Here is a 10,726-nt window from a genome sequence, read left to right on the forward strand (position 1 = left end):
TATATATATATATATATATGGTGACTTTGTATAGTATACAACATGTAAAAGGTAACTTGAGTTTTATGTAGTTGCATGCCAACTGTATTCAGTAAAAATAAAATTTTGGGCTGCCTTGGTAGCCATCACTCAGAAAAACTAATATGGCTACCAGCAAGTTGCAAGTGTGTAAAGCAAAAAATATGAGAATAAAGTTTTAAATAGGATAGATTGTGTGATGAGGAGTAAAAACTTAGCTACTTTGAAAGACAGATCAGGTTTTGGGGATTGGTTATGTATAATGAATGGAATGAAATACAGACACACACCTTTACAAAAATATATATTATTTAAACACACACACACACACACACACACACATATATATATAATCTCAGAAAAGCTACTGGTATAAAAGCACTATCAAAGGTGTGAAAGAAGGAAGTGCATGTCTATGGCATAGAATATAAGAAAGTATTACGCATTATGCGTGGGTCTATCTGGAGTGGAGGTTGCCGCTGGAACTTTCTGCTGGGTTAGAATATATTTATTCACTTGAGGATATCCTCTAAATATTTCATTCCATATGTTCAAGACATGTGCAGTATTTTCTAATCTGCTTAAATATGTATGCTCCTTCTGTTGTGCAAACGGTTATCCAATGACATCCTGCCTTTTATCTTTCAAGTACATGGCATTTGATGTCAGTATTTGCACCCTTAGTTTCCGAATGTTGCTGGCAAGTATTATGGAATACCCCCGCCAATGTTTTCACAGCTTTTTCTTCAGTTATTTAAATTTACCTTCAATTATACTTATATAATCTTAAATCTTCTTTTTTTTTGATCATCTAGTTTGAAGCAGTTGAGGTAATTTCAATTTCATATTCAATTTGGCTCATGTTTCATTTAATGGGAGTGCATCTATCTTCCAATCTTCTGACATGAACAACCTAAGTTGTCATACCTAACAGGAGTATTGATAATGAGTGACTTCATGTTGGGACTACATCTGTAGTTAATTTTCATAGAATGCTGGCTGAATATTTTTTCTGAATCTATGATTTACTAGGAAATGCTTATCTTCAAGGGAATAAGAAGTGTTTTATGTCATTAGTCTACATTTAACCCTTCAGCATTCAAATTACTCTGTCAAATGTAAAGCTTATCTACATTGTTCTGAATTAATCAAGCATTATCTTATGACTTGAAGATTTTGATGATCTGATTATATATTTTTAGAAAGATATTGTAGTGAAGTTGCAAGAGGTTGGGAATGGCCAGTTTGAACATAAAACAAGCAGAATATTTTGGCCGGATATGGCCAGTTTAAATGCTAAAGGGTTAAGAATGCTGCAAAATAATACATGTTCTTTAAACAGAGACTGACAATTTGGGGCTTTCTACAGATCACTCCACTCTCATCCCAATGAAGTACCACTTGTTCTTAAGTGTCATTCATTTACCATTATCACAATCCATTGAAGTAAAACACATCCTCTGGATATCCTTTGGCTGACTGTCTTGTGTAGGAAGGAGAGATTTTCTTCTAAACCTCTAGGTTTGACCTCAAGTTGATTTTGCTATAGAATATTATATATATTGAAGACATAATGCACCACACTGATAAATAAGATTAGTCCTTTCTTTGTTTGATCAATATTTTCTGTCATTTCCTTTGTCTTTTCTATTATTCCTTCAACATAAGAAATGTTCTGCAAGACAGCTTAGACTAAGAAAATTACCTTTGGATTGTCAAACTAATATCAATATCTCCATGTTTATATTTTGTCCATATTTTAAGTTTGAAGTGAATTTATCATGTATTTTTCTATTTTACTTTGCATTTCTGATCAACTGTTTCAAAAATTACACACACACACACACACATATATATCTATATATATACATATGCACACACACACATATATATGTATGTATGTGTCTGTCTGTCTGTGTGCATGCATGAATGTGTGTCAGGCCAACATTATTGTAAACTATAATTTCTGTAATGCAAATGTCTTGGAAAATGAAAATTCAAATACAATGCTTTCTTGTTTATTCATTTATTCCTTTTGTTTCTCATGTCAAACATTTTCAGTGAATTAATTACTTACTTGAGATATTCATCAAAGGCCAGTAGAATTCTGATGTCAAAAGTGGTTCAGATAGATTCCTGCAAAATGAAATGTTTGTTGATACAAAGAACAGCAGAAGATCTCTACTTCAATGTATATATTATAGGAACTACATGGTAAAATACAGAACCATCAGTGTTGGCTGAAGGCACACACTCCCGAGAGTGAGGGCAAAAAGGAAAATGTTTTAGTTAAGACAAGCGAAATTGTAGTCATGGCCGATGCTGGTGTCGTGTAACTGGCACCCATGCTGGTGGCATGCAAAAAGCACTTTTCAAGCAATGGGCCTCATGGACGCAAAGTGGCCAGTGCCAGTGGCACATGAAAAGCTCCTTTCGAGTGTTGAGCCTCACAGAGGCAATGATGAATGATTTAGATCTTTGGCATTATATCGTGCTTCAGACAAAAACTCATTCAAGCCAAGTGAAATCGCAGTTGTGGCAGATATCAGTGTCACGCAAATGGCACCTGTGCTGGTGGCCTGTAAAAAGCACTCATTAGACTCCTGGAGTGGTCGGCATTAGGAAGGACATCCAACTGTAGAAACCATGCCAAATCAAGCTGGAGTCTGGTGCAGCCTTCCAGCTTACCAGCCCTGGTCAAACCGTCCAACCCATGCCAGCATGGACAATGGACGTTACATGATGATGGAAATATTATTGTAACCTGAGATCCATCAAAGACCTCAATGCGGATCATATTTCCATATTTATTCAATTGTTCATTTTACATTTATTTTTCCATGTTGGGATTGGTTAGATGATTACATGTGTATGGGACCCTGTTTTGCAGCTGGATGCCCTCCCTGTTGTTAACTCTTACCTGCAAGGAATTGGCAACAAAGTTTACTGTTTGTAGCTCAGCACTATTATCATGTGAGCACATAATGTAGATATTCACACAACCGTACACACATGCAAACTACGAAGCTCACTGTAATGATGTGTGTCGTCTGGGTTAGACAGTTTGATTGGAGCTGGTAAGCTAGAAGAGCTGCCCCAGGATCCAGTCTGTTTTGTCTTGGTTCCCACAGCTGGATGCCCTTCGTAATGCCAACCACTCAAGAGAGTATACTGGGTGGCTTTTACATGTCTGTGGCATGGGTAGCTGTGTATTTCAATTATTACATTAAAATACAGAACTACAGATGGTACCATATAGATGTGGTAGCTGTGCTTTAGCCCTGAGTCGGTTCTCATTAAGAAACCTATGATCAAATGTATTTAAGCAAAAGCCATCCTATCTTTTCTTCAGAAAAATGTCATTAAACTATGGTATTCAATTCATTCTTTTCTTTTTTTAAAAAAGAAGTATTTGAGAGCAATTTGGTGACTATAACGAGCAGGTTAAATAATACATGAATGTGCTGAGCCATCACATACAAGCTCCCTCATTATGTAGTTTTATTTAGTACAAAGTCAGTTCTGATGAAGCAGATCTATGATCAGAATTGTTCCAGCTATGACCATCCCTCCTGTTTTTTGTTCAGGTATAGTCTATCTAAAATTACATTACCCAATGTCTTTTTCCTTTTTTAAGGAGGTAGAGTGAAATCTGAAAGTGATTTAGTTGCTATTTCTAGGAAAAGATACACTTTTGGTCATAGATTTACTTGACCAAGGATGGCTTACAGCAAAACAACTAATAAGAAAATTTCCACTCAGTTACTCAATCTGCCAGAAACAGCAGATTTTTAGCCCTCAAGTCAAACCATATTGTCTTAAAAATGAAATAGACACATTAGATAATGCTGTTCTTGATAAAATGAGTATAGCAGAGACATGCTTGAATAAGGGTGACCTCTGACTAAACAACAATCACAGCCAACTTGTCAGGAATTTTTACTGAAAACCCAAAGAATTTTGTAAATTCACAGGTAACTAAAATTTTTGTTATATGCCATCATGGCAGACCTGAAGTGTAAACATTCATAGATCATTACTATCTCGTCAAATCTTGCAGGATTTCATATGAAATTCTTGGTCCACCAATGTTGTCTTGGGCTGTAAATTTTAGTTTGAAAAACTTGCTTTATATGCCAGAAAATGGTAGGTTATTTAAATCATTTCAGCAAATATAGGAGATAATTTAGACATGTTCCAGTATTATTTGACATCATCATCTAAATACTGACTCCACCATATTTGCTGTTGTAATGGTAATTAAATCACAAGCCAAATGCACAACATTGTATAAATGAGTAAGTGTGGAACATTCGCAGATTTTGAAGAAGAAATCCCAGAAGGAAATTTCTTCAGAAACCATCTGAACATCTGTTATCTTTCTCAGTAATTATCTAATTACCTGAGTAATGGTTGGAGTTTGAAACTTTTATTCACCTGAAATATGTCTTCAATGCTACTGCTATGCTGTATGCTGTAATATCGTCAGGAATTTTGGCACAATCATCACCTAAAATAAAGCAATTGGAAAATAAAATTGGAATATATATATATATATATATATATATATATATATCTGTGTGTGTGTGTGTGTGTGTGTGTGTGTGTGTGTGTGTGTGCACACATATATATCGCAGATGTGTGATTGGGTATATATGAATTTATATGTGTGTATTTATGTGTATCGTCGTCATTTAATGTTATGGGTCAGATGGAATACTTTTTGAGGAGGCAAATTTTCAATATCCTTCCTGCTACCATCCCTGATTTCATCACTTGTTTCCAAGCAAAGGTAATGTTCCTCCATGACCAGAAATGTTTATCGCAGAAGAGTGGAAACGAACAGTATTGCATGTGTGAAGGTGATGCTCGTTTACAACTATCGCATGATGATGGGATAGGGGTACACACAAACTGCACACACACACACACACACACACACACACACACACACACATCAGGGTTCATTTCAGTTTCTGTCTGCCACATTAATCACAAGGACACATCACCCAAGGTGCTGTGCAGTGGGACTTTGAACTGAGAATGGGATTTGAACTTAGAAAGTGGAGAGCTGTAATATCACAAGACAGTTTTCCTCATGCTGCACTGATAATGATAATAATTATTATCATTAATAGTAAAGGCACATGGCTCAGTGGTTAGAGCGTCGACCTTGCGATCGTGAGGTTGTGAATTTGAATCCCGGACTGGGCTGCGTGTTGTGTTCTTGAGCAAGACACTTTATTTCACATTGCTCCAGTTCACTCAGCTGTAAAAATGAGTTGCGACGTCACAGGTGCCAAGCTGTATCAGCCCCTTTGCCTTTCCCTTGGATAACACTGGTGGTGTGGAGAGGGGAGGCCAGTATGCATGGGCGACTGCTGGTCTTCCATAAACAACCTTGCCTGGACTTGTGCCTGGGAGGGTAACTTTCTAGGTTCAATCCCAGGGTCAGTCATGACCGAAGGGGGTCTCAGCATATCATTAATAGTAGTCATCATCCTGTGCCAGTGCCATGTAAAAAGGATCTGTGCTGGTGCCACCCATGCCAGTACCATGTACAAAGACCCTGTTCTGGTACCATGGAAAAAGCAACTGTGCCAGTGCCATATAAGAAGCATCTGCACTGGTGCCATGTGCCATGTAAAAAGCACTCAGTATGCTTGGTAAAGTGGTTGGCATTAGGAAGGACATTCAGTTGCAGAAATCAGGCTAAAACAGACAGTTGGGGCCTGGGCAGCTCTTTGGCTGGCCAATTCCTGTCAAACTGACCAACGCATGACAATATGGAAAATGGATGTCAAAAGATGATGATGATTAAGGCAGTAAGCTGGCAGACATCTGCTGCTACGTTCTGAGTTCAAATTTCACCGAGGTCGACTTTGCCTTTCATCCTTTCGGAGTTGATTAAATAAGTACCAGTTATGCACTGGGGTCAATATAATTGACTTAATCCATTTGTCTGTCCTTGTTTGTCCCCCTTGTGGGCAGTAAAGAAATAAGAATTGTTAGGCTCTGCAGTGTTCTGTTTTTACATTCTGAATTCAAATTCTGAGGTTAAACGCCTTTCATTCATCTGGATTGATGAAATAGGCAGCAGCTGAGCACAAGTTGATATAATCGACTAAGCCTCTGCCCCCAAAATTTCAGGCCTTGTTTACGATTATTATAAGTAGTAATATCCAAAATTGCTGGCCTAGTGCAAAATGTGAAACCATAATAATAATAATAATAATAATAATAATAATAATGGCTTCAAATTTTTCCGCAAGAGCAGCCATTTTGGGGGAGGGGATGAGTTGATTATATTAACCCTAGTATTTCACTGGTACTTAATTTAAAGATCGAAAAGGATGAAAAGCAAAGTCGACCATGGCAGAATTTTAACTCAGAACATAGTGGCAGAAAAAATACCACTAAGTATTTTACCCGGTGAGCTAAAGGTGCTTTTGGGAACAAAAAGGAATTTTTTCCAACACTGATGATTCAGTCAATTTTAACAGCAACAACAACAACAACAACAATATTAGTCCTTTCTGCTATATGCACAAGACTAACAATTTCAGGAGAGGGGTAAGTTGATTACATTGACCCTAGTGCTCAACTGGTACTTATTTTATCGACTCTGAAAGGATAGAAGATAAAGTTGACTTCAGCAGAATTTAAACTTAGAATGTAAAGACAAACAAAATGCTGCTAAGTGTTTTGTCTGGCATGCTAATGATTCTGGCAGCTAGCCGCCTTAATAATAATAATAATACTTGATACTTTGTTTCCTTCTGGTTACATTTATGTATATATTATCTCATGCTGCCATTCAAAAGTTACTAATTCCTTGCAGTGTTAACAGGATTGTAACACCAATAAGAACCATGGAAATCTTTAATTTCACAGCTTTATCTTGAATTTTATCCAATTTTCAACAGACATTTCGGCACCCGGAACATATGCAAAAAGTTATATCAGACCAATTTCTGGTTTGTTTTTTGCCTTTAGCAAAAAATAATGAACGAAAATTGGTAAATAAATTAAATTTTTGTGTCTATTAAAACAACGGAATAGTAAAATTATTATCATTATTAAGATAGAGAGTGAGCAGAATTGTTAGCACGCCAGATAGTAATGCCTCTAAGCATTTTGTTCATCTTTACATTCAGAGTTCAAATTCCATTGAAATTGACTTTGTCTCTCAGTCTTTCAGAGTCAGTGAAATAAACACCAATTGAGAACTGGGGTTGATGTAATTGACTAGATCCCTCCACCAAATTTTAGGCCTTGTGCCTATAGCAAAAAGGATCATCATTATTATTATTATTATTATTATTATTATGCGATGAACTGGTAGAATTATTAACAAGCAGGGCAAAATGCTGAGCAGCATTTCACCCACTTTTATGTTCTGAGTTCAAATGCTGTCGAAGACAATTTTTCTTTTCATCTTTTAGGGCTCAATGAAATAAGTAGCAGTTGAGTACTAGAGTCAATGTAATCGACTTGTCCTTTCCTCCAAACTTGCTGGCCTTGCGCCAAAATTTGAAACCATTATCATTATTATTATTAGGGCAGTGAGCTGGCAGAATCGTTAGCATGCTGGAAAAAAAAATTGCTTAGTGGCATTTCACCTGTTGCTATGTTCTGAGTTCAAATTCCACCGGGGTCAACTTTACTTTTCATCCTTTCGGGGTCTATGAATTAAGTACCAGTGAAACATTGGGGTTGATGTAATTGACTAGTCCTCTCCCCTGAACTTTCAGGTCTTGTGCCTATTGTAGGAAGGATTATTATCATTATTATTATTAAGGTAGCGAGCTGGCAGAGTCGTTAGTGTGCTGGATGAAATACTTAGCAGTATTTCACCTGTCACTACGTTCTGAGTTCTAATTCTGCTGAGGTTGACTTTGCCTTTCATCCTTTCAGGGCTGAACCCAAAACCACAGAGTTAAAGAGTAAACTTCTTAACGATACAGCCATGCCTGTGCCTTCAAAATCTTGAAGTCCAATAAAAGGAAAACATTAGTTAATTACAAGACTAAAGGAAAGAATCATTAGCATGTTTGATAGAAAAATCCTTGCAGTATTTATTTTGGTTGTCAGTGCTCTGAGTTCAAATCTCAGCAAGGCCAACTTTGCTAGCCATCTTTCCACGTATTTATTCTTTGCATTCTGAGTTTAAATTCTATATAGTAAATGTCAAAAGTCAGAGATGGTCCCTTGAACACAAGAACAATCTATGGCTGGGGTGATTTAAGCAGTAAACTGGCAGAATTCTTAGGGCATAGGGCAAAAATGCCTGGGAGCATTTGTCCTGGCTCTCTATTCTCCGTGTTCAAATCCCACTGAGGTCAACTCTGCCTTTCATCCTTTTGGGGTTGATAAAATATAGCAGCAATCTAGGGAAATAAATTGGCAAATTGTTGGAATATCAGACAAGACCTCTTGTAGGATTTATTCTGGCTCTTTGAAATGCAAGTTCTTGAATGTTGTAGTTAATTCATCCCCCAATTTAACAACATCACCATGGGGAGTGGTGTTTAAACAGGTATTTTTAGCAGAGTTCACTTTGAGTTCACTTGAATGTTAGACATTCAAGCCAGATATTCTGTTTAAGGATAATTACTTCCTCTCTTCTCACCAGTCTTGAAGGTCCTGCATAAAATAAAGGATCATTTATGCTGACCTTCCTTCCATGATTAAAAGTCATACATACGTGAAAATATGTTCATGATTTCATTGATTTCCGATTGTACACCACATATTCTGTAGATTCCTATGCAGGTTATACCTACAAGATAGAAGAAACATTAAAGAAGAACATCAAAATTATGAGGAATTTAGAGAAGTTGCTGCTCTATATAAGCGTGACAGACTAACATCATCTCTGCAGATGCCTCTTGACTAAGCCAAGTGGCAGAAGCCTTGTAAGAAAGCATAACCCATTCGAGAGATAATACAAAACATTTTGTGGTGTGCTGCTGTATATATATTGTCAGCCAATTTACTTTACATTTTAATGAATTCTGTGATTTCCTAATTAACTGATTCTAGAATGTAATTATAAGGAATTAATCCTGTTGATAATCGTACATTAATGAAGATGGAATTCATTTTTACATGATACAAAAAGAATAAAGAATGTTCATATATAAAATAGTGTTAACAAAATGAAATACCCAAACCTCAGCAGTCGTATGAAGGTTGGGTATGGAAGTGGTAGAACCATTAGAGCACAGAACACCAAACAATATTTGTTCCAGCAATTTATGTCCTTAGTTCAAATCCCACTGAGCTCTGTTTTTTTCTTTCATCCTTCTGGAGTTGATAAAAGAAGGTTCCAGTCAAGAGTTATGGTAAATTTAATCAATTGCTGATTCATGTCCAACATGCTGTGGGCTTACATGGTATACTCAAGCCCAAATTATCCCCCACCCCCAAAGTGGGCTTCTAATGATCAGTGAATTGACACATCAGTTGGACTGCTGTATAGGCACACCAATAACTTCAATCCCTAATGTCTTACTCTCTCCCTCTCTCCCTCTCTCCCTCTCTCTCTCTCACACACACACATATATGTATCATGTTTATTCACACACATTCAATCTCTCTTTACATGTGGACTACACTACGCTGGGATAACACACACACACAAAAAAATGGAGAATTGACATACAAAAGTATACATCATCATCATCATCACCATTAATGCTTTAATGTCTATTTCCCATGCTTGAATGTGTCATTTGTTTCCAATCTTCTGTGAAAACATCTCCAATCATACATACATATATATCTATACACACACGCATATATACCCACCTCTTAGATTTGAATCTTCAAAATTTAAAACATAGCTAACATACCTTTGTGTTCAATAAATTTTATCAACCTCTTCACATAACGAAGACCATCATCACTCACTGAAATAATGAAATAGTTATAACAATAATTAAAAAGCAGAGATCAGTTAACAGCAACAACAAAAGTTCATTGAACTCATTTGAATAAGTTCCTCATTTGAATACAATATTCTTTTGAATGGAATGGATAGAGTCAAAAATTTGTCAGCTTCAGCATTTGAAAGATATATCAGAGAATTCTAAACAAATCTAGTTTTGTAGAATAATGAGAGAATAATGAGCTTAGGATAAGGTGGAAACGAGTTAGATATACATTTCATTTCCTTTACTACTTACTTGTTTCAGTCAATGGATAATGGCCATGCTGGGGGCACCACCTTAAAAGGTTTAGTCAAACAGATTGACCCCAGTACTTATTTTTGAACTCTTATACTTATTCTATCAGTCTCTTGCTAAATTGCTAGGTTACAGGGATGTAAATAAACCAAAAATGGTTATCAAGCAGTATGTGTGTGTGGACAAACCCTCACACACATCAAATCAGACTAAACAAATTTTTGTCATTATTTATTCATCATTACATGTTTTATTTGCTTATAAGGGTAATGGTATAGTGTGTGTCTGTATTGTTAGCAAGGCACTAATGGTCAAACGTACTCAACAGTGTACAACGTATGTGAAGTGCAAATCAAGTACTCAATAATTATTACACCATACAAAGAAAAAATGTACTACTCTTACAAAACTCTCTTCTGTGAGAAACATTTGTCTGTAAAAAGGCAGTCCATCAAACATTGTTGACAAGCTAATATTCCCTATGTTCAGTGAACATGTAGCAGTTGGTCACTTGGGAT

General features: G+C 36.4%; 1 protein-coding gene across 2 annotated transcripts in view; it reads right to left on the reverse strand.

Moving 5' to 3' along the window:
- The window catches only part of LOC106867312 (rho GTPase-activating protein 26), a 98,464-nt gene that overhangs the window by 10,858 nt on the left and 76,880 nt on the right, over positions 1-10,726 (reverse strand). For both annotated transcript variants that reach the window (XM_052971010.1, XM_052971011.1), the window contains exons 7-10: positions 9,876-9,932; positions 8,726-8,800; positions 4,456-4,528; positions 2,096-2,154 (exon numbers count right to left, since the gene is read on the reverse strand). In XM_052971010.1, the coding sequence (XP_052826970.1) occupies positions 2,096-2,154; positions 4,456-4,528; positions 8,726-8,800; positions 9,876-9,932 (264 nt within the window). The remainder of the gene's footprint in view (positions 1-2,095; positions 2,155-4,455; positions 4,529-8,725; positions 8,801-9,875; positions 9,933-10,726) is intronic.

This window comes from Octopus bimaculoides, chromosome 10 (assembly GCF_001194135.2).
Source record: "Octopus bimaculoides isolate UCB-OBI-ISO-001 chromosome 10, ASM119413v2, whole genome shotgun sequence".
NCBI classification, from domain to species: Eukaryota; Metazoa; Mollusca; class Cephalopoda; order Octopoda; family Octopodidae; genus Octopus; species Octopus bimaculoides.